This window comes from Oncorhynchus kisutch, linkage group LG15 (genome assembly GCF_002021735.2).
Source record: "Oncorhynchus kisutch isolate 150728-3 linkage group LG15, Okis_V2, whole genome shotgun sequence".
NCBI lineage: Eukaryota > Metazoa > Chordata > Actinopteri > Salmoniformes > Salmonidae > Oncorhynchus > Oncorhynchus kisutch.
In genome coordinates this window covers 87323566-87348795 of record NC_034188.2, presented here as the reverse complement: position 1 = coordinate 87348795, position 25230 = coordinate 87323566, and the positions used below count along the sequence as shown (strand labels likewise).

Here is a 25230-nt window from a genome sequence, read left to right as displayed (position 1 = left end):
TGCCGAATGTCGTCAGGCCAGAATGTATGCGTCCACCGCTGTCCGCTCGCCTCTCAGTGTCGGCCGCTCATCTCTGCCTCGGATAAATGTCCGTGTTCTCGTCGAACCACATCGCATTTTGGAGCGCAGACTACACCACCTGTTACAAGTCCATTCGCTTGTGTGTCATGCCTCTGACATGTGGTAATGATAAGAAGTGCCCTCACTATTTATTTCATCCCGAACCACCAAACATATTTATGACCAACCCAAGATAGTTCATCTGTGTCATTTACAGTGGGAACAAATTAATCATAGCGAGCCAAGCATGAGCTAGCGGGATCCTACTGGCACGAGCTAGCGGGATACTACTGGCACGAGCTAGCGGGATCCTACTGGCACGAGCTAGCGGGATCCTACTGGCACGAGCTAGCGGGATCCTACTGGCACGAGCTAGCGAGATCCTACTGGAACGAGCTAGCGGGATCCTACTGGAACGAGCTAGCGAGATCCTACTGGCACGAGCTAGCGGGATCCTACTGGCACGAGCTAGCGGGATCCTACTGGCACGAGCTAGCGGGATCCTACTGGCACGAGCTAGCGGGATCCTACTGGAACGAGCTAGCGGGATCCTACTGGAACGAGCTAGCGGGATCCTACTGGAATGAGCTAGCGGGATCCTACTGGCACGAGCTAGCGGGATCCTACTGGAACGAGCTAGCGGGATCCTACTGGCACGAGCTAGCGGGATCCTACTGGCACGAGCTAGCGGGATCCTACTGGAACGAGCTAGCGGGATCCTACTGGAACGAGCTAGCGGGATCCTACTGGAACGAGCTAGCGGGATCCTACTGGAACGAGCTAGCGGGATCCTACTGGAACGAGCTAGCGGGATCCTACTGGAACGAGCTAGCGGGATCCTACTGGCACGAGCTAGCGGGATCCTACTGGAACGAGCTAGCGGGATCCTACTGGAACGAGCTAGCGGGATCCTACTGGAACGAGCTAGCGGGATCCTACTGGAACGAGCTAGCGGGATCCTACTGGAACGAGCTAGCGGGATCCTACTGGAACGAGCTAGCGGGATCCTACTGGAACGAGCTAGCGGGATCCTACTGGCACGAGCTAGCGGGATCCTACTGGAACGAGCTAGCGGGATCCTACTGGAACGAGCTAGCGGGATCCTACTGGAACGAGCTAGCATGTATTTGCATATTTCCGTTAGGGAACACCTCATCTGTGAAGTGTGCACAAACTCAATTCGACCTTGCAAAGTGTCAAGTCTATAGTGCACTGTGTTCCTAAAAAATTAAAATAAATAATAATCTAGTTTTGGGAGCAGAAACATTTATTGAGATCAGATGTTTCGTTGATGAGAAAATGTCAGCCCAGTTTCACCGAGTTCCATCCTCTCTCCCACTACCTGCGACTGAACTTCCTCTCACTACCATATTTGGTGGCGAGTGAACTTCCTCTCACTACCATATTTGGTGGCGAGGAAACCTTCTAAAAACAGATGCTTCAGCTTTATAGCCCCCCTGTGACATGTCTGGGTTTCCCCTTCTGTCTGTGCTGTTGTCTGACCTTCACCCCTGATTTCATCCAAAGAGACAGTTTACCTAAGGGGGACAAATGGGAACTGAACCCACTATCCTCGCATTGCAAGCACCATTCTGTTCCCTTTACCTGTGGCGGGGCTTTTCCCCTGGGCCTCTGGGGACTGGAGGAAGCGCTCCAGGGGGACATGGGAAGGGTGCTGGGTGAAGGGTAGTTCTCTACAGCGGACAGAGGGGGCGCTATACAGTTCTGCTGCTGAGCCGCAGGATCTCTCAGGGGTGCGATGAACACCTTGGACACAAAAACACAACATTATAAGATACTGTACGTACATGACAACCTTACACAGCAGCCAGATTGACAGCACATCCATTTCCCTCAAAAGGCAATGTGTGAGGTTTGGTTGTGTGTGTGTGTGTGTCCGTCCGTGCGTGTGTCCGTGCGCGTGTGTGTGTTTGTCTCACCCTCTGACAGAAGCTCACAGCTGCAGGAGGCCACCATGGAGAACTCTTTCGACGCCTGGCCATGGGGACATGACGCCAGCTCAATGTCATCTCCACTGTCCCTGTGTCACACACACACACATACAGGTAAATGTACAGGGACACACACAGCGCCCACACACATACAGGTAATGTACAGGGACACACACAGCGCCCACACACATACAGGTAAATGTATAGGGACACACACAGCGCCCACACACACACACAGACACACAGGTAAATGTACAGGGACACACACACATACAGGTAAATGTACAGGGACACACACAAAATGTATCTCTGTTTATGGCTGTCTAAATACATGCCTGGACTGAACAGACAAACTCACTGTACCAGAAAAACTCAGAGTGTGAGAGAGGGATCTGTCAAACTCTTACAGGGTGATTAATGGCTGTGTGCTGTTCCCCCCTCGGTGAACAGTAAATATTTATCCCTCCATTTACCCAGGGTCCATGCAGTCCTGGATGTCAGACACCCAGGAGTTTTTCTGCAGCGAGTCGATGGTCTCCAAGATATATTCACCTCCATTTTCCACCTGTGGAGAGAAAACAAACCAAACCACAGAAGAGTTACTGTGGGAGTCCAGAGGAGAGACATAGAGAAGACAGGGTACTGTGGGAGTCCAGAGGAGAGACATAGAGAAGACAGGGTACTGTGGGAGTCCAGAGGAGAGACAGAGAGAAGACAGGGTACTGTGGGAGTCCAGAGGAGAGACAGAGAGAAGACAGGGTACTGTGGGAGTCCAGAGGAGAGACATAGAGAAGACAGGGTACTGTGGGAGTCCAGAGGAGAGACATAGAGAAGACAGGGTACTGTGGGAGTCCAGAGGGGAGACTTAGAGAAGACAGGGTACTGTGGGAGTCCAGAGGAGAGACATAGAGAAGACAGGGTACTGTGGGAGTCCAGAGGAGAGACATAGAGAAGACAGGGTACTGTGGGAGTCCAGAGGGGAGACATAGAGAAGACAGGGTACTGTGGGAGTCCAGAGGAGAGACATGGAGAAGACAGGGTACTGTGGGAGTCCAGAGGAGAGACATAGAGAAGACAGGGTACTGTGGGAGTCCAGAGGGGAGACATAGAGAAGACAGGGTACTGTGGGAGTCCAGAGGAGAGACATAGAGAAGACAGGGTACTGTGGGAGTCCAGAGGAGAGACAGAGAGAAGACAGGGTACTGTGGGAGTCCAGAGGAGAGACATAGAGAAGACAGGGTACTGTGGGAGTCCAGAGGAGAGACATAGAGAAGACAGGGTACTGTGGGAGTCCAGAGGAGAGACATAGAGAAGACAGGGTACTGTGGGAGTCCAGAGGGGAGACATAGAGAAGACAGGGTACTGTGGGAGTCCAGAGGGGAGACATAGAGAAGACAGGGTACTGTGGGAGTCCAGAGGAGAGACATGGAGAAGACAGGGTACTGTGGGAGTCCAGAGGAGAGACATAGAGAAGACAGGGTACTGTGGGAGTCCAGAGGGGAGACATAGAGAAGACAGGGTACTGTGGGAGTCCAGAGGAGAGACATAGAGAAGACAGGGTACTGTGGGAGTCCAGAGGGGAGACATAGAGAAGACAGGGTACTGTGGGAGTCCAGAGGAGAGACTGCAAGAAAGAGAAGCAAGAAAGAGAAGCAAGCTGTTAGTTTGGTTTGTCATGGAATTCGTGTCTATAAAGTAGTGTGGTGAGAGGTAGAACAGAGAGAAGACAGGGTAGTGTGAGAGAACAGAGAGAAGACAGGGTAGTGTGAGAGAACAGAACAGAGAAAAGACAGGGTAGTGTTGTGAGAGGTAGAACAGGGAGAAGACAGGGCAGTGTTGTGAGAGGTAGAACAGAGAGAAGACAGGGTAGTGTGAGAGAACAGAACAGAGAGAAGACAGGGTAGTGTGAGAGAACAGAACAGAGAGAAGACAGGGTAGTGTGAGAGAACAGAACAGAGAGAAGACAGGGTAGTGTGAGAGAACAGAACAGAGAGAAGACAGGGTAGTGTTGTGAGAGGTAGATCAGGGAGAAGACAGGGTAGTGTTGTGAGAGGTAGATCAGGGAGAAGACAGGGTAGTGTTGTGAGAGGTAGAACAGGGAGAAGACAGGGTAGTGTTGTGAGAGGTAGAACAGGGAGAAGACAGGGTAGTGTTGTGAGAGAACAGGGAGAAGACAGGGTAGTGTTGTGAGAGAACAGAACAGGGAGAAGACAGGGTAATATTGTGAGAGAACAGAACAGGGAGAAGAGTGTTGTGTGCTGGTTTCTTACCCTTACCTTCAGGACGAAGGTGTTGTCTCTGTCAGGCATCTCCAGGGGCATGGTGGTCCTCACCTCCACGATGGCAGACAGAGGGATGCTCACCTTGGGCTTTGATGACTGTTGGACACACACACACAGGCATACACACACACACACACAGGCATACACACACTCACACACACACACACACAGGCATACACACACACACACACACACAGGCATACACACACACACACACACACACAGGCATACACACACACACTCACACACAGGCATACACACACACACAGGCATACACACACTCACACACAGGCATACACACACACACACAGGCATACACACACACACTCACACACACAGGCATACACACACACACACAGGCATACACACACACACACACAGGCATACACACACACACACAGGCATACACACACACACACACAGGCATACACACACACACACACACAGGCATACACACACTCACACACAGGCATACACACACTCACACACAGGCATACACACACACACAGGCATACACACACACACAGGCATACACACACACACAGGCATACACACACACACAGGCATACACACACACACACACACACACAGGCATACACACACACACACACAGGCATACACACACACACACACAGGCATACACACACTCACACACAGGCATACACACACTCACACACAGGCATACACACACACACAGGCATACACACACACACACACACACACAGGCATACACACACACACACACACACAGGCATACACACACACACACACAGGCATACACACACACACACACAGGCATACACACACACACACACAGGCATACACCTTTTAGATTTCAATTCAAATGTACTCTCTGTGTGTGTGTGTGTGTGTGTGTGTGTGTTGTCTTAGAGGCTTGTCAGTTGATCTGACTGTATCATCAGTCTGTTCTTCATCTCCCTGTATGACTGACTAGCTGTCCTGAGTCCTCCACTCAGCTCATCTCCCTGTACGACTAACTAGCTGTCCTGAGTCCTCCACTCAGCTCATCTCCCTGTACTGACTAGCTGTCCTGAGTCCTCCACTCAGCTCATCTCCCTGTACGACTAACTAGCTGTCCTGAGTCCTCCACTCAGCTCACCTCCCTGTACGACTGACTAGCTGTTCTGAGTCCTCCACTCAGCTCATCTCCCTGTACGACTAACTAGCTGTCCTGAGTCCTCCACTCAGCTCATCTCCCTGTACTGACTAGCTGTCCTGAGTCCTCCACTCAGCTCATCTCCCTGTACGACTGACTAGCTGTCCTGAGTCCTCCACTCAGCTCATCTCCCTGTAATGACTAGCTGTCCTGAGTCCTCCACTCAGCTCATCTCCCTGTACTGACTAGCTGTCCTGAGTCCTCCACTCAGCTCATCTCCCTGTACGACTAACTAGCTGTCCTGAGTCCTCCACTCAGCTCATCTCCCTGTACTGACTAGCTGTCCTGAGTCCTCCACTCAGCTCATCTCCCTGTACGACTGACTAGCTGTCCTGAGTCCTCCACTCAGCTCATCTCCCTGTACTGACTAGCTGTCCTGAGTCCTCCACTCAGCTCATCTCCCTGTACTGACTAGCTGTCCTGAGTCTTCCACTCAGCTCATCTCCCTGTACTGACTAGCTGTCCTGAGTCCTCCACTCAGCTCATCTCCCTGTACGACTGACTAGCTGTCCTGAGTCCTCCACTCAGCTCATCTCCCTGTACGACTGACTAGCTGTCCCGAGTCCTCCACTCAGCTCATCTCCCTGTACTGACTAGCTGTCCTGAGTCCTCCACTCAGCTCATCTCCCTGTACGACTGACTAGCTGTCCCGAGTCCTCCACTCAGCTCATCTCCCTGTACGACTGACTAGCTGTCCCGAGTCCTCCACTCAGCTCATCTCCCTATATGACTGACTAGCTGTCCTGAGTCCTCCACTCAGCTCATCTCCCTATATGACTGACTAGCTGTCCCGAGTCCTCCACTCAGCTCATCTCCCTATATGACTGACTAGCTGTCCCGAGTCCTCCACTCAGCTCATCTCCCTATATGACTGACTAGCTGTCCCGAGTCCTCCACTCAGCTCATCTCCCTGTACTGACTAGCTGTCCTGAGTCCTCCACTCAGCTCATCTCCCTGTACGACTGACTAGCTGTCCTGAGTCCTCCACTCAGCTCATCTCCGGGGGAAGAATCTAAAAGGGATATTTCCTGTTCCTCTTGCCCCACTGAGATCACATCACATCCTTGGCAATAGTCAACAATACCGTGACTCCATTCAAAAACTGTACCTGAAAAACTGTTTGTAACTAATCTCATCTGACATGACTAGATTGATTAAAAGCACCATGAAGGAGACGTACCTACTTCTATAGGAAGTCAAATCTTTGTGGAGTTAAGGAGAGAAGGAAGCATTTTGGTACTGGCCCTCTGTCTGTTCTGCCTATGCCTCCTTCGCCTTGTTATAAGGCAGGGTGCTGCCTGAAGTTTACTGTATGACAAGAGTATTGTGTGTTCTCTCCTCCCGTTGTCTGTCTGTCGGTCTGCTGGGAGATTGATGGTGTGCTGGTGGGGCCTGAAGCAGAGGCAGAGCATCCGGACCAGACCGGGGCCAGGCAAGTGAGACTTCGTGCCTCAGATACTAAGTCTCACAGACACCGTCGACTCCACAGAGCTTTGGCTTGTGAGAACCTGGACCCATAGCCACTTAGTATCACATCCGGCCGTGATTGGGAGTCCCATAGGATGGCGCACAATTGGCCCAGCGTCGTCCGGGTTTGGCCGTCATTGTAAATAAGAGTACGAGTGCTGATCTAGGATCTGTCCATACAATATTATTAGTATGATCTCTACTCAGACCAATGTTCTCTGTCCTGACCACTATTCTCCGTCCTGACCGCTATTCTCCGTCCTGACCGCTATTCTCCGTCCTGACCGCTATTCTCCGTCCTGATCGCTATTCTCCGTCCTGACCGCTATTCTCCGTCCTGACCGCTATTCTCCGTCCTGACCGCTATTCTCCGTCCTGACCACTGTTCTTCGTCCTGACCGCTGTTCTCCGTCCTGACCGCTGTTCTCCATCCTGACCACTGTTCTCCATCCTGACCACTGTTCTCCATCCTGACCACTATTCTCCATCCTGATCACTATTCTCCATCCTGACCACTATTCTCCATCCTGATCACTATTCTCCATCCTGACCACTATTCTCCGTCCTGACCACTATTCTCCGTCCTGATCACTATTCTCCGTCCTGACCACTATTCTCCGTCCTGACCACTATTCTCCGTCCTGACCACTATTCTCCGTCCTGATCACTATTCTCCGTCCTGATCACTATTCTATTCTCCGTCCTGATCACTATTCTCCATCCTGATCACTATTCTCCGTCCTGATCACTATTCTCAGTCCTGATCACTATTCTCCGTCCTGATCACTATTCTCCGTCCTGATCACTATTCTCAGTCCTGATCACTATTCTCCATCCTGACCGCTATTCTCCGTCCTGACCACTGTTCTCCGTCCTGACCGCTGTTCTCCGTCCTGACCGCTGTTCTCCATCCTGACCGCTGTTCTCCATCCTGACCACTATTCTCCATCCTGATCACTATTCTCCATCCTGACCACTGTTCTCCATCCTGACCACTGTTCTCCATCCTGACCACTATTCTCCATCCTGACCACTATTCTCCATCCTGACCACTATTCTCCATCCTGATCACTATTCTCCGTCCTGACCACTATTCTCTCGTCCTGACCACTATTCTCCGTCCTGACCACTATTCTCCGTCCTGATCACTATTCTCCGTCCTGATCACTATTCTATTCTCCGTCCTGATCACTATTCTATTCTCCGTCCTGATCACTATTCTCCATCCTGATCACTATTCTCCGTCCTGACCACTATTCTCCGTCCTGACCACTATTCTCCGTCCTGACCACTATTCTCCGTCCTGATTACTATTCTCCGTCCTGATTACTATTCTCCGTCCTGATTACTATTCTCCGTCCTGATTACTATTCTCCGTCCTGATTACTATTCTCCGTCCTGATTACTATTCTCCGTCCTGATTACTATTCTCCGTCCTGATTACTATTCTCCGTCCTGATTACTATTCTCCGTCCTGATTACTATTCTCCGTCCTGATTACTATTCTCCGTCCTGATTACTGTTCTCCGTCCTGATTACTGTTCTCCGTCCTGATTACTGTTCTCCGTCCTGATCACTGTTCTCCGTCCTGATCACTGTTCTCCTTCCTGATCACTATTCTCTGTCCTGACCACTATTCTCCGTCCTGACCACTATTCTCCGTCCTGACCACTATTCTCCGTCCTGACCACTATTCTCCGTCCTGACCACTGTTCTCCGTCCTGACCACTATTCTCCGTCCTGATCACTATTCTCCGTCCTGATCACTATTCTCCGTCCTGATCCTACTCTAAGAGGCTTTGTGGATACTGGCCCTGATTAGACGACTGTAGTGAAGCTGTTGGACGTGGATGTCTCTTCAGGGAACAGTGTCTTTGTGGATACGGGCCCTGATTAGACGACTGTAGTGAAGCTGTTGGACGTGGACGTCTCTTCAGGGAACAGTGTCTTTGTGGCCATTGGGCACCTGGATCACAACATCAAGTGGTTTCTTTTCCCACCTCAGTGACTGAATCAATTTACAGAAACTCTCTCTATATAATAACATTATTAATTAATGTAAAAATCATAAAATGACCAAACCCGTTCACAGGAATGGATAACAGTAGAGATTCCTCCAGTCTCCACAGATTTGGGAAAATCTGCATTTTGTTTTCATACCCCAACTTTGTGGAACATTCTGGAGAGTTCGCTGCAGTTTGATGTGCCGGTGCCACTCAGGAAGTTTAAATTATTGATCGAGGATCTCTATATAGTTGAATGTGATTGTTTACAATGTTTATTTTCTTTTGATTTTACTGTGCTGAATTTGATTGTTTTATACACGTACGTGTAGTATGTTTTAATATTCCGTTTTTTATTGTCGTTTTTTATTGGGCTCTCTTATAAAAACAGATTAGAATCTCAATGTGACTCCCTGTTTAAATAAAGGTTCAATCAATTAAATCCTCATACTGTGTCTCTCCCCGTAAAGCCATGTGTTCCTCAGTGTGTTTCCCCTGAGTCCGCTGCTTAACAAGCTGCCTGATTTGAGGTCCTTCAGAAATCCCTCCATCCCCCTCCCTCCCTCAATCTCCCTCCCTCCATCCACCTCCAGCTCTACCCCCTTCTTTCTCTCCCTTTATCCTCTTCCCTCCATCCCCCTCCCTCCCTCCCTCCATCCATCTCCCTCCCTCCATCCATCTCCCTCCCTCCATCCATCTCCCTCCCTCCCATCTCCCTCCATCCCCCTCCCTCCCTCCCTCCCTCCATCTCCCTCCCTCCCTCCCTCCCTCCATCTCCCTCCCTCCCTCCCTCCCTCCATCTCCCTCCCTCCCTCCATCTCCAGCTCATCCCCTCCCTCCCTCGTATCCTTGGGCCCCCTGGTATGAAGGGAGAGCAGAGAGATTTAAACAGCTTCAGTCTTATTTTCTCACCTTAAGGTCAGAACCAGTGATCTGTGAAGCCCGCATAGACAAATATGACAGTGTTTTCGTGTGTGTGTGTTTTCGTGTGTGTGTGTTTTCGTGTGTGTGTGTTTTCGTGTGTGTGTGTGTTTTTGTCCACGTCCATATACTGTAACTCTACCTTGGGTGGCACATAGAACTCCAACAAGAACTTGTCACCTCCTTCGTCCCTCCTGGTCTTCCTCAGCAGCAACCTACACTTCTGCCACTGAGGCACCCCTATACAGTTAGTATCATCAGCTACCATGTAACGCAGAGCCCCCTCTCTCTGGATCTCCAGCAGCTCAGCCTTGTGCCCCTGAGACCCCCTGGGAAGACGCAGTCTCTGGGACCATCTCTCCCCCCCTGGCTCCCCTCCTCCGTTGACCCGTCTGACCCCTCCGGACCCCACTACGGGGTCTGGTTCAGGGGAGGCGTGGCGGTGCCAGATCTCCTTCACCCCATCCACCACACACAGACTCATGTTCCTCAGAGAGAATCCCTTCTTGAAGCGGGCCTTGGGGTGTCCCACTGACACGTCCTCTGAGCTGCGTGACTGGCCCAGAGCAGAGGGCTTGTGGGCAGGCTGGGGGGTGCGAGAGGTGGCCATAGAGGAGGAACTACCTCCTCCTATCCCTTCTAGTCCTAAACCTCCACTGTCCATACTGTCCAGGGACTCGCTGGAGGCACCGGCATCCTTGCGCCGCTGGTAGAGGTCATTGTGTCCGTAGGGCAAAGGGCAGCCCTGGATGCCCAGGAAGGGAACAATGCTGTATTTGGGGGGAGCGTTGGAGCCGTCGTCCCCTGGCAAGAGCGAGGCCTGGTGGTCCCTGGCCTGGGTGACAGCAGCAGAGAAACACTCCAGGAAGTGTCTGGCGAAGTGCTGCGAGAAGCTGCTGTCGGCGCCCGGGGAGTCGTAGCACGGGTTCTCCGTCAGGAAGCGGCGGAACTTGTGGGCAAAGTCGGCGGCGGAGGCACGGGCATGGAGCTCGCAGAACTCTCGCCAGTCGGGCAGCGGGCATGAGGAGAACTCCGGGCTGCCGGGCACTGCCGCACTGTTCATCACTGGGCCATGCCAACCCACCTGGGAGAGGCTGAGAGAGATGACAGAAGGAAAGGAAGAGGGAGAGAGAGAGGTGTGAGGTGAGAGAGAGAGGTGTGAGGTGAGAGAGAGAGGTGTGAGGCGTGAGAGAGTGAGGTGAGAGAGCGCGTGCCAACATACCGTGTGTCTGTCACCAATAGCAGGGAAAGACACATTACAGTGAGAATGTGTGCAGCCTAGCATATACAAATGACAGCGCCAACAGTCCCTGCCGTGTGGAAAACAGAAGATGTGGAAATGAAACAGACTGCTGAGGCTGGGAGATCGTGAGCGTGTCATTTCCCTAAATAGAGGCGACAGGCCACAGCCCCAGTCCTTCTTTCTCCGTGGAAGAACGAGCTCTCCACACAGCTCTGCTACACCGACACACATCAATCACAAGGCTCATATACCAGCTGACATCATATGTTGTTAAGAGGTTATTGACATGGACGTGACTAGAGCCAGATGGAATCTGCAGGAAATCATTTCCTTTTAATAGTTTTTATCCGGCTGTGTTCATCTAATAAAACATCTGTATCTTTGTTTTGTACCAGTGTTTGGTTTGGAATTCTACAGATAGCATGACTAAAGCGCAGATACAATATAATTAAATACAATCTAAATTCAAGAGAAACTTAATATATGAACTGTTTGTCAGCTAGAAATCTAAATGTCTGAACTCAAACCTATGAGTTCTCCCTCCCGCTCTTCCCTTTGTCTGTAGGCAGCCTGCATTAGTTGTTATCCCTGTAAATCAATGTGACAGAGACCGCCTGGTTCCTCCTCTCCTACTGGAGATACTCACCCCCCCCATCTCTCACTCTCATCCCTCTCACCCCCCCATCTCTCATCCCTCTCACCCCCCCATCTATCTCATCCCTCTCACCCCCCCATCTCTCTCCCTCTCATCCATCTCACCCCCCCATCTATCTCCCTCTCATCCATCTCACCCCCCCCCCCCATCTCTCTCCCTCTCACCCCCCCCATCTCTCTCCCTCTCATCCATCTCACCCCCCCCCCCCACCCCATCTCTCTCCCTCTCATCCATCTCACCCCCCCCCCCTCCACCCCATCTCTCTCCCTCTCATCCAATCTCTCTCTGCCTCTCTGGATGTATGACTCAACCCTACCCCTTCACTTCCTGCCTCGCCAGGCCCAGGCTGTGCCAAACCACATCAGATCACACACAAACGCTCTCGCTCTCTCCCCCTTCTCATCTCATTTCTCCCCCCTCCTACACGCTCTCCTGCTCCCCATTGCTTGCTAGCTCGCCCCCCCCCCCCCGTTCTCTCCACTCTGAAGCCCTGCAGTAAAGAACCAACTGAGCTGGATTAAAATCAGGTCACATGAAGGACCCAGACTGAGCCCAGGGAAGGATAAGGAGAAACCCCCCAGTACATAGAGCTGAGAGAGAAACCCCCCAGTACATAGAGCTGAGAGAGAAACCCCCCAGTACATAGAGCTGAGAGAGAAACCCCCCAGTACATACAGTAGAGAGAGAAACCCCCCAGTACATACAGTAGAGAGAGAAACCCCCCAGTACATACAGTAGAGAGAGAAACCCCCCAGTACATAGAGCTGAGAGAGAAACCCCCCAGTACATAGAGCTGAGAGAGAAACCCCCAGTACATACAGTAGAGAGAGAAACCCCCAGTACATACAGTAGAGAGAGAAACCCCCAGTACATACAGTAGAGAGAGAAACCCCCAGTACATACAGTAGAGAGAGAAACCCCCAGTACATACAGTAGAGAGAGAAACCCCCCAGTACATACAGTAGAGAGAGAAACCCCCCAGTACATACAGTAGAGGGAGGGAGCTTCCATCTACCACCTTCTTTCAACATGTAAAGACTTGTTTGCAATGCACCGAGATAAAAGTACATCTAGAGTTTGTGGAGGGAAGGGTAAGATAGGGGGAGGAAGGAGGAGAGGATAGGAGGGAGGAAGGAAGGAAGGAGGGAACAAAGGATAGGGGGAGGAAGGAGGAGAGGATAGGAGGGAGGAAGGAAGGAAGGAAGGAGGGAACAAAGGATAGGGGGAGGAAGGAGGAGAGGATAGGAGGGAGGAGAAGAGGATAGGAAGGAGGGAACAAAGGATAGGGGGAGGAAGGAGGAGGAAGGAGAGGAAGGAGGAGAAAATCAGAAGACTGGTTCATGGTAAGTGAAATCCCTCGCCTCTCTCAACTCTGGATCCTGTACCAGAGGAAATACAGTAGGAAGGATCGGCATTGCATCAATGTCTCCAGTCTTCCCTCAGATGAATTCCAGACAAAAATCAGCACAATGTAATTGAAGAATCCATAGTCTCGAACCACTTCTGGGAAAATTGGACAACACTAAACAAACAGAGTTATTTATCCAAAATGGAGATGTACGAGTAAACCACTTCTTCAATCTTTTTGACCCTATAACAAAAGGACAAACAGCAAAAACATATACACGATCAAATACAAATCTTAGTTGTTTCTATTAAAAGACGACCAGAACCCACTGGATTCTCCAATTACATTGACTGAACAAAATACAAAACCTCTTTCCCAAAAAGGCCTGTGGTGGTGATGGTATCCTCAATGAAATGATAAAATATACAGACCACAAATTCCAATTGGCTATACTAAAACTCTTTAACATCATCCTTAGCTCTGGCATCTTCCCCAATATTTGGAACCAAGGACTGATCACCACAATCCACAAAAGTGGAGACAAATTTGACCCCAATAACCACAGTACCGTGGGATATGAGTCAACAGAGACCTGGAAAAATCCTCTGCATTATCATTAACAGCAGACTCCTACATTTCCTCAATGAAAATAATGTACTGAGGAAATGTCAAATTTACTTTTTTTTACCAAATTACCGTACAACAGATTTTTTAAAGGGTCTGCTATGCAAATTGATGGAAAGTGGTGTTGGGGGAAAAACATACGACATATTTGGGACAAAAAAAAAAAAGGGTGAGGTGAGACAGGGATGCAGCTTAAGCACTCTTCAACACATATATGTAAGCTCTCACTGGCTCAGCAACCAGGAGATAGTTGGCTAGGCTCAGCAACCAGGAGATAGTTGGCTAGGCTCAGCAACCAGGAGATAGTTGGCTAGGCTCAGCGACCAGGAGATAGTATGCTAGTCTTCTGTTCCCACATGCTTCAAGAGGACCACCATTTTTCCTGTTCCCAAGAAAGCTAAGGTAACTGAGCGAAACGACTACCGCCCCGTAGCACTCACTTCTGTCATCATGAAGTGCTTTGAGAGACGAGTCAAGGACCATATCACCTCCATCCTACCTGACACCCTAGACCCACTCCAATTTGCTTACCGCCCCAATAGGTCCACAGATGACGCAATCGCAACCACACTGCACACGGCCCTAGCCCATCTGGACAAGAGGAATACCTATGTGAGAATGCTGAGACCCTGGGTCTCGACCCCGCCCTGTGCTACTGGTTACTGGACTTCCTGACGGGCCGCCCCCCAGGTGGTGAGGGTAGGTAACAACATCTCCACCCCGCTGATCCTCAACACTGGGGCCCCACAAGGGTGCGTTCTGAGCCCTCTCCTGTACTCCCTGTTCACCCACAACTGAGTGGCCATGCACGCCTCCAACTCAATCATCAAGTTTACGGACGACACTACAGTGGTAGGCTTGATTACCAACAACGACGAGACGGCCTACAGGGAGTAGGTGAGGGCCCTCGGAGTGTGGTGTCAGGAAATAACCTCACACTCAACGTCAACGAAACAGAGGAGATGATTGTGGACTTCAGGAAACAGCAGAGGGAACACCCCCCCTATCCACATCGATGGTACAGTGGTGGAAAAGGTGGAAAGTTTTAAGTTCCTCGGCGTACACATCACGAACAATCTGAACTGGACCACCCACACAGATAGCATGGTGAAGAAGGCACAGCAGGTCTCTTCAACCTCAGGAGGCTGAAGAAATTCAGCTTGTCACCAAAAGCACTCACAAACTTCTACAGATGCACAATCGAGAGCATCCTGTCGGGCTGTATCACCTCCTGGTACGGCAACTGCTCCGCCCACAACCGTAAGGCTCTCCAGAGGGTAGTGAGGTCTGCACAACGCATCACCGGGGGAAAACTACCTGCCCTCCAGGGCACCTACACCACCAGATGTCACAGGAAGGCCATAAAGATCAAAGACAACAACCACCCGAGCCACTGCCTGTTCACCCCACTATCATCCAGAAGGCGAGGTCAGTACAGGTGCATCAAAGCAGGGTACCGAGAGACTGAAAAACAGCTTCTATCTCAAGGCCAACAGCCACCACTAACATTGAGTGGCTGCTGCCAACATACTGACTCAACTCCAGCCACTTTAATAATGGGAATTGATGGGAATTGATGGAAAAATGTATCACTAGCCACTTTAAACAATGCCACTTAACATAATGTTTACATAACCTACATTACTCATCTCATATGTATATGTAAATACTGTGCTAATTTAAACTGCTCCATCTTGCCATCTTTATGTAATACATGTATCACTAGCCACTTTATGTTTACATACCCTACATTACTCATCTCATATGTATATACTGTACTCGATACCATCTACTGCATCTTGCCTATGCCGCTCTGTACCATCACTCATTCATATATCTTTATGTACATATTCTTTATCCCTTTACACTTGTGTCTATAAGGTAGTAGTTGTGGAATTGTTAGGTTAGATTACTCTTGGTTATTACTGCATTGTCGGAACTAGAAGCACAAGCATTTCGCTACACTCGCATTAACATCTGCTAACCATGTGTATGTGACAGATAAATTGTGATTTGATTTGAGTTAGTACTACAGGATCAAATTTCTGTTTGAAAAAGCTAGCCTTAGCTTTGCTAACTGCCTGTGTATATTTGTTCCTAACTTCCCTGAAGGGGGCTATTCGATGCGAATGCAGAACACCACAAGATGTTTTTGTGCTGCTCAAGGGCAGACAGGTCTGGAGTGAACCAAGGACTATATCTATTCCTAGTTCTACATTTTTTGAATGGGGCATGCATATTTAAGACGGTGAGGAAGGCACTTTTAAAGAATAGCCAGGCATCATCTACTGACGGGATGAGGTCAATGTTATTCCAGGATACCCCGGCCAGGTCGATTAGAAAGGCCTGCTCGCAGAAGTGTTTCAGGGAGCGTTTGACAGTGATGAGGGGTGGTCGTTTGGTCGCAGATCCATTACGGATGCAGGCAATGATTGCTGAGATCTTGATTGAAAACAGCAGAGGTGTATTTGGAGGGCGAGTTAGTTAGGATGACATCTATGAGGGTGCACGTGTTTAAAGATTTGGGGTTGTACCTGGTAGAATGCATTTGGCAGGGGTCAAACGCTCCCTAAAGCATGTCCCAGTTTAGGTCACCTAGTAGCACGAGCTCAGAAGATAGATGGGGGGCAATGAATTCACATATGGTAGAGGGCACAGCTGGGGGCAGAGGGAGGTCTATAGCAAGCGGCAACAGTGAGAGACTTGTTTCTGGAAAGGTGCATTTTTAGAAGTAGAAGCTTGAATTGTTTGGGTACAGACTTGGATAGTAATACAGAACTCTGCAGGCTATCTTTTCAGTAGATTGCAACACCGCCCCCCTTGGCAGTTCTATCTTGGCGGAAAATGTTATAGTTAGCCATGGAGATTTCAGGGTTTTTGGTGGTTTTCCTAAACCAGGATTCAGACACGGCTAAGACAAATGGGTTGGCAGAGTGTGCCAAAGCAGTGAGTACAACTAACTTAGGGAATAGGCTTCTAATGTTAACATTCATGAATCCAAGGCTTTTACGGTTACAGAAGTCAACAAATGAGAGCACCTGGGGAGTGGAGCTAGGCACTCCAGGACCTGGATTAACCTCCACGTCACCAGAGGAACAGAGAAGAAGTAGGATAAGGGTACGGCTAAATACTATACGAACTGGCCGTCTGGCACGTTCGGAACAGAGTAAAAGGAGCAGGTTTCTGGGCACGATAGCATAGATTCAAGGCATAGTGTACAGACAAAGGTAAGGTAGGATGTGAGTACATTGGAGGTAAACCTAGGCATTGAGTAATGATGATATAGTCTCTAGAGAAAAACCAGGTGATGTCATCACGTTAGTTTTTTTATTATACCTTTATTTAACTAAGCAAGTCAGTTAAGAACAAATTCTTATTTTCAATGACGGCCTAGGAACAGTGGGTTAACTGCCTGTTCGTGGGCAGAACGACACCTTGTCAGCTCGGGGATTTGAACTTGCAACCTTTCGGTTACTAGTCCAACGCTCTAACCACTAGGCTACCCTGCCGCCCCAAGGAATATTGAGCAGGGCTAGAGTCTCTACAGTGAAATAAGAAAGTAATCACTAACCAGGACAGTAATGGACGAGGCATATTGATATTAGAGAGAGGCATGCGTAGCCAAGTGAACATATGGGTCCAGTGAGTGGTTGAGCTGACTGGGGACACGGCGATTCAGACAGTTAGCAGGCCGATGCTAACAAGCTAACAGTTAGTAGGCTGGGGCAGGCAAGCAAGCAGTTAGCAGACTGGGGCTAGCAAGTTAGCCTTTGGGGGGACATCGCGATGGGGGTAAGTCTGTTTTTGCCTCTTCGTGCGGTGACGTCGATAGACCAGCCGTGGAATTAGTAGGGTTCCAAGTAGCTCTAGGTAGCTAGCAGGCCTAGCAGGTTAGCAGAATGGGGCTTCAGCGGGCGTCATGCCTGAGGGGCCTGTTGGAATCCTCGGGCAGATTATGTCGGTATTCCAGTCGTAGAGGATCGTCGGGGTTCCGTGCCCCGTACCGGCAGTCACCCGGAATTGCGGTTAGCTAGTTGTGAAGATCCAGATGAAAATGTTCAGAGTTTGCGGTAGGAATCCGGGGATATGGAGAGAAATAGGTCCGTTATTCTCTCAATTCAAGGGGCTTTAATTGGCATGGGAAACATATGTTAACATTGATAGATAGATAATATACAAAGGTGTGCTAACATAATTGTCAAATGGTTCTCTAAATGATCAATTTGGATTAGCTAACACAATGTGCCATTGGAACACAGGAGTGATGGTTGCTGATAATGGGCCTTTCTACGCCTATGTAGATATTACACAAAGAAATCTGCCTTTTCCAGCTACAACAGTCATTTAAAACATTAACAATGTCTACACTGTATTTCTGATCAATTTGATGTTATTTTAATGGACAAAAAAAAGAGCTTTTCTTTCAAAAACAAGGACTTTTGAACGGTAGTATATATGTTCATCAGATGGTTTCAGTACTCTAGCAGTAACTGTGTGTGTGTGTGTATCAGATGGTTTCAGTACCCTAGCAGTAACTGTGTGTGTGTGTGTATCAGATGGTTTCAGTACCCTAGCAGTAACTGTGTGTGTGTGTGTGTGTATCAGATGGTTTCAGTACCCTAGCAGTAACTGTGTGTGTGTATCAGATGGTTTCAGTACCCTAGCAGTAACTGTGTGTGTGTGTGTGTGTATCAGATGGTTTCAGTACCCTAGCAGTAACTGTGTGTGTGTGTGTGTATCAGATGGTTTCAGTACCCTAGCAGTAACTGTGTGTGTGTGTGTGTGTATCAGATGGTTTCAGTACCCTAGCAGTAACTGTGTGTGTGTATCAGATGGTTTCAGTACCCTAGCAGTAACTGTGTGTGTGTGTGTGTGTGTATCAGATGGTTTCAGTACCCTAGCAGTAACTGTGTGTGTGTGTGTGTATCAGATGGTTTCAGTACCCTAGCAGTAACTGTGTGTGTGTGTGTGTATCAGATGGTTTCAGTACCCTAGCAGTAACTGTGTGTGTGTGTGTGTATCAGATGGTTTCAGTACCCTAGCAGTAACTGTGTGTGTGTGTGTGTATCAGATGGTTTCAGTACCCTAGCAGTAACTGTGTGTGTGTGTGTGTGTGTATCAGATGGTTTCAGTACCCTAGCAGTAACTGTGTGTGTGTGTGTGTATCAGATGGTTTCAGTACCCTAGCAGTAACTCTGTGTGTGTGTGTGTATCAGATGGTTTCAGTACCCTAGCAGTAACTGTGTGTGTGTGTGTGTGTGTGTGTGTGTGTGTGTGTGTGTGTGTGTGTGTGTGTGTGTGTGTGTGTATCAGATGGTTTCAGTACCCTAGCAGTAACTGTGTGTGTGTGTGTGTATCAGATGGTTTCAGTACCCTAGCAGTAACTGTGTGTGTATCAGATTGGTTTAGTACCCTAGCAGTAACTGTGTGTGTGTGTGTGTGTGTGTGTGTGTGTGTGTATCAGATGGTTTCAGTACCCTAGCAGTAACTGTGTGTGTGTGTGTGTGTGTGTGTGTATCAGATGGTTTCAGAACCGTTAACTGTAAGTGTGTGTGTGTGTGTGTGTGTGTGTGTATCACATGGTTTCAGTACTGTCAACAGTAACTGTGTGTGTGTGTGTGTGTGTATCACATGGTTTCAGTACTGTCAACAGTAACTGTGTGTGTGTGTATCACATGGTTTCAGTACTGTCAACAGTAACTGTGTGTGTGTGTGTATCACATGGTTTCAGTACTGTCAACAGTAACTGTCCCAGGGGATATGGACAGGAAAGGGGCATTACTTGGAGCAGAGGCAGAGAGGCAACTCCAGCCTGCTAAAACACATTGACCAGGAGACATGAGCAGGGCGATCGGATCCAGTCCTCCAAGGAGATGTTCTGTTCAGTACATCACGTTGATTAATACAACAACACTATTACAGGTGCACTCACACACACACACACACACTGCTCTGAGGACTTCCCTGCCAGCTCAGCAGGGCTGTGGGTTGGGGACTCTCTCCCTCCAATTGGTTGAAATGGACTGCTGGTGATGCCGTTCTCCCACCCGAGGGACTCTAGGCCCTGTCATGCTTTCTAAGATAATCCTGGCCAGGACAAGTCATGTGTTCTCTTTACTACAGTAAACACATACACAGGAAGTCACTGCTGGGAAGAGCAGGAAATTGCACAGGCCAAATTCACAACCAGACACATAAGATAAAATGATAGGCAGACACAGACACAGAACACACACAGGCCTACAAGGGTAGAATGTAGTGTAAACACAGGGCCACAGCCACACAGAAGTCTATCCAGAAGTCATCTGTTTCCTCTGAGAAACAAGATTTGTTCCTTTGGGATCTATAAGAGCAGATCAGACAGTGGGTAGTCTAGCGTGACACTACTGGGACTGACTTACTCACCAAAGGAAGCCTGGCATCAGAGGCCAGAGAAACCAATGGCAGCCTAAATGCATAGCAGAATAAAGGATGCCAGAGAGAGGGAGCAGCAGACATTCAGAATAAAGGATGCCAGAGAGTGAGGGAGCAGCAGACATTCAGAATAAAGGATGCCAGAGAGATGGAGCAGCAGACATTCAGAATAAAGGATGCCAGAGAGAGGGAGCAGCAGACATTCAGAATAAAGGATGCCAGAGAGATGGAGCAGCAGACATTCAGAATAAAGGATGCCAGAGAGATGGAGCAGCAGACATTCAGAATAAAGGATGCCAGAGAGATGGAGCAGCAGACATTCAGAATAAAGGATGCCAGAGAGAGGGAGCAGCAGACATTCAGAATAAAGGATGCCAGAGAGATGGAGCAGCAGACATTCAGAATAAAGGATGCCAGAGAGATGGAGCAGCAGACATTCAGAAGAAAGGATGCCAGAGAGAGGGAGCAGCAGACATTCAGAAGAAAGGATGCCAGAGAGATGGAGCAGCAGACATTCAGAATAAAGGATGCCAGAGAGATGGAGCAGCAGACATTCAGAATAAAGGATGCCAGAGAGATGGAGCAGCAGACATTCAGAATAAAGGATGCCAGAGAGAGGGAGCAGCAGACATTCAGAATAAAGGATGCCAGAGAGAGGGAGCAGCAGACATTCAGAATAAAGGATGCCAGAGAGAGGGAGCAGCAGACATTCAGAATAAAGGATGCCAGAGAGAGGGAGCAGCAGACATTCAGAATAAAGGATGCCAGAGAGATGGAGCAGCAGACATTCAGAATAAAGGATGCCAGAGAGATGGAGCAGCAGACATTCAGAATAAAGGATGCCAGAGAGATGGAGCAGCAGACATTCAGAATAAAGGATGCCAGAGAGATGGAGCAGCAGACATTCAGAATAAAGGATGCCAGAGAGATGGAGCAGCAGACATTCAGAATAAAGGATGCCAGAGAGATGGAGCAGCAGACATTCAGAATAAAGGATGCCAGAGAGATGGAGCAGCAGACATTCAGAAGTAAGGATGACAGCCCATAGATTAGACCTCATGAGGTAAGGGGTCAGAGGTCAACGTTATACAACCCTCCCATACCACACACTATGACCTTTGACCTGACCTATTTCTTCCCTCATGAGGTCATATCAGCCCTGCCGACTGCTTCCTGACTCTCAACCAACTGTCACAGAGAGGAATGTTCTCTTCTCCAGGTAGAAGTGGGACGTAGCCTAGCAACAGATCTAGATACAGCCTCTCCTATGCAGACGGTTTCCTTCACAGATACAGCCTCTCCTATACAGACGGGTGCCTTCACAGATACAGCCTCTCCTATACAGACTGGTTCCTTCACAGATACAGCCTCTCCTATACAGACGGGTGCCTTCACAGATACAGCCTCTCCTATACAGACGGGTGCCTTCACAGATACAGCCTATCCTATGCAGACGGTTTCCTTCACAGATACAGCCTCTCCTATACAGACGGGTGCCTTCACAGATACAGCCTCTCCTATGCAGACGGTTTCCTTCACAGATACAGCCTCTCCTATACAGACTGGTGCCTTCACAGATACAGCCTCTCCTATACAGACGGGTGCCTTCACAGATACAGCCTCTCCTATACAGACGGGTGCCTTCACAGATACAGCCTATCCTATGCAGACGGTTTCCTTCACAGATACAGCCTCTCCTATACAGACGGGTGCCTTCACAGATACAGCCTCTCCTATACAGACTGATAGCGCCAGACTGGGCTGACATGATGACAGCAGTCAGGGCAGGCATAACTTACTGCCCTACGGCCATACTATTTACAAGCATAATGTACTCAGAGTAAACACAAACATGAAAACAATGCCTTTGAGGTGTGCTGTATCACAGAAATACTACCGACAGGAATCTATCGCTGTGTTCTGATTCTGGATGTGCCTACTGTTGGTCTACAGGTGCCTCCAGTGCTGTAAAAGAAACAAGGAGGCACTTATAAACAACCCACACGCCACTGTGCATGTTAAACACACTAATTAGCGTGAGAGCAGACCGGAGACAAACAGAGCGAATGTAAATATTGAGTGAGCAGCGTTCCTCCATTATGACCAAAGGTGATAAAGGATAGAGCGCGTGAGACGCTCATTCCGCGACTCGTTGCTTCTTCCGGTTTCTCTCACTCACTAAATTCATTTCACAGATGATCAAAACACCCTGAAATTCAAGATGTGGGAGTTCTTTTCATCTTGAAACTATAAAATATGACCGGTGCATTCATATGCTGTAATCAGAGAATTAATTCTGTGAACAAATAGGTTACTGGATCATGTTTTTTAGTAGACTGGTAACAAAACCAATCAGTAGTAAACATTGCCTAGGTTAGCCTCCATGTTGCACTGCACTGATCATGTATTAAGTGGCATGATTGTTGTCTGATCTTCACTGTTGCCTCTGTTTGATCATAGTCTATCGAATGAAACAGTCCGCTATAAACAACATTATGCCTATAAGAGCCATTACCAATTAGATATAACTGTAAAATATATATCACTAGACTAGGCCTTTTAGTAATCAATGGGAAAAAATCAATATGCTGTGGTACCATGTGCGCGCGGATGCGGTGCTCATGAATGAGAAATAACCGGCTATTGAACGGCTGAGCACCGAGTCTGCGACTGAAAGAACGGGTCCCGAAATCCGCGTCAATGAAGGGCTGTTAACAGAGTAGACTTTATAGGCAAAGCCAGGACACAGACTCTGATATTGGCAATGACTGCTGGAGACATGTTATTGTGGTCTTTGTTAATGTCCCCTCGAGAGACCTACCCCTAGATCCGCTAAATGGATTAGGGGAAAAGTCCCTTACCGCATAGTCCCAATCCCGAGTAGCGTTGTCTTGAGGCCTCTCGGAGGATGCCCATCAATCATTGAGGTGTAATAAGAACGGAATCAATCGAGTCTGTTAAAGCCTAGGCTACCAGTGTGTCGCTACAATGTTTTTAAATGGATGCGTTTCAGCACCAGGCGCGTTGTCGGGGCGAATAGACAAACGGCTATCCTTCAGCACCTGGAGCGAACACAGTGAGGGCTGAGCCAAACTGCCGAGCCGAGAATTGCTACCCTCCTCACTAAAGCACGACGCAAACATTTTCATAGCCTATAAATAAAATGATATGTGGAACGTAGCCTAAGCTACAGGTTGGCGACCATAAAGGCAAATAGTAGGCTAGAATGCGCGCTATAGCGCCCAGCAACATCCAAGCAGGTCGGAAGCCACAAAATGGAAAACATGAACGCAGCAGCGCTCACCTCGATGTCCGACTCACTGCACGGCGCTACGATCCCCGCTGATGTCGGGGAGCCAATCCTTGCACTGTTGGTTGTTGTTATTTTGTTGTCCAATCAAGGCCAATACTATGCATTACTTCTCTTCATATCGGAGATTAGGAGGCTACCGCGGCAACGTTACATTTTCTCCATATCCGCTCGACGCACACTACACTTTAGGATCCACCGTCTCTCAGCCCAGGGATGGCTGTGTGTGCGTGTGTTGATCTCTCTCTCTCTGATCTATTTAACAGTCCTCGCAGTCTGCCCTTAAAGGGGCCGAGCGCGATTCTTGCTTTCTCTAGATCGGTTCACATGCCCAAGGTAGAAACGTTGCGTGTTTCTTTGTGAGCTAGATGGAAGTCTATTATGTGTAAACCCCCCCCCCCCCCCCCCCAACACGTTTGTTTTACTGTCCCCGTGGGGACAAAACAATTGATTCTCATTGACAATCCTATCTTCCCTAACCTCTAACCTTAAAAGGCATGTTTCCCTATCCAAAACTGCTCGGAACAGTCTGTGTATATATTATATTTAAGTAAAAATACTACTTAAGTTGTTTTTGGGGGTATCTGTACTTTACTATTTATATTTTTGACAACTTTTACTTGACGACATACCTAAAGAAAATGATGTACTTTTTACTCCTTACATTTCCCTGACACCCAAAACTACTCGTTACATTTTGAATGCTTAACAGGAGAGAGAACTGGTCTAATTCACACACTTATCAAGAGAACATCCCTGGTCATCCCTGCTGCCTCTGATCTGACTCACTAAACACTTTATTTGTAAATCATGCCTAGGGGTTTGGAGTGTGCCTCTGGCTTTCCTTACATTTAAAAAACAAGAAAATGGTGCTGTTGTTTAACATAAGGAATTTGAAATGATTGTACTTTTGATATTTATTTGATTTTTTTTTACCTTTATTTAACTAGGCAAGTCAGTTAAGAACAAATTCTTATTTTCAATGACAGCCTAGGTTCTGCCCTTGAACAGGCCTAGGAACTGCCTGTTCAGGAGCAGAACAACAGATTTGTACCTTGTCAGCTCGGGGGTTTGAACTTGCAACCTTCCGGTTACTAGTCCAACGCTCTAACCACTAGGCTACCCTGCCGCCTCTACACTCTAACCACTAGGCTACCTACACTCTAACCACTAGGCTACCCTGCCACCTCTACACTCTAACCACTAGGCTACCCTGCCACCTCTACACTCTAACCACTAGGCTACCCTGCCACCTCTACACTCTAACCACTAGGCTACCTACACTCTAACCACTAGGCTACCCTGCCGCCTCTACACTCTAACCACTAGGCTACCCTGCCACTTCTACACTCTAACCACTAGGCTACCCTGCCACCTCTACACTCTAACCACTAGGCTACCCTGCCACCTCTACACTCTAACCACTAGGCTACCCTGCCACCTCTACACTCTAACCACTAGGCTACCCTGCCACCTCTACACTCTAACCACTAGGCTACCCTGCCACCTCTACACTCTAACCACTAGGCTACCTACACTCTAACCACTAGGCTACCCTGCCGCCTCTACACTCTAACCACTAGGCTACCCTGCCACCTCTACACTCTAACCACTAGGCTACCCTGCCACCTCTACACTCTAACCACTAGGCTACCCTGCCACCTCTACACTCTAACCACTAGGCTACCCTGCCTCCTCTACACTCTAACCACTAGGCTACCCTGCCTCCTCTACACTCTAACCACTAGGCTACCCTGCCACCTCTACACTCTAA

General features: G+C 48.8%; 1 protein-coding gene across 3 annotated transcripts in view; it reads right to left on the bottom strand.

Annotated features, from left to right (window-relative positions):
- LOC109881501 (SH2B adapter protein 2-like) overlaps nucleotides 1–23691 on the bottom strand; it is a 39862-nt gene extending 16171 nt beyond the window's left edge. For 2 of the 3 annotated variants that reach the window (XM_031791239.1, XM_031791241.1), the window contains exons 1-6: nucleotides 23451–23691; nucleotides 10005–10956; nucleotides 4283–4390; nucleotides 2486–2577; nucleotides 2001–2101; nucleotides 1666–1827 (exon numbers count right to left, since the gene is read on the bottom strand). In XM_031791239.1, coding sequence (XP_031647099.1) covers nucleotides 1666–1827; nucleotides 2001–2101; nucleotides 2486–2577; nucleotides 4283–4390; nucleotides 10005–10925 — 1384 coding nt within the window. In that variant the 5' untranslated portion in view covers nucleotides 10926–10956; nucleotides 23451–23691. The remainder of the gene's footprint in view (nucleotides 1–1665; nucleotides 1828–2000; nucleotides 2102–2485; nucleotides 2578–4282; nucleotides 4391–10004; nucleotides 10957–23450) is intronic. The other variant, XM_031791240.1, reaches the window with a different exon arrangement.
- Between the last annotated feature and the right edge of the window lie 1539 nt (nucleotides 23692–25230).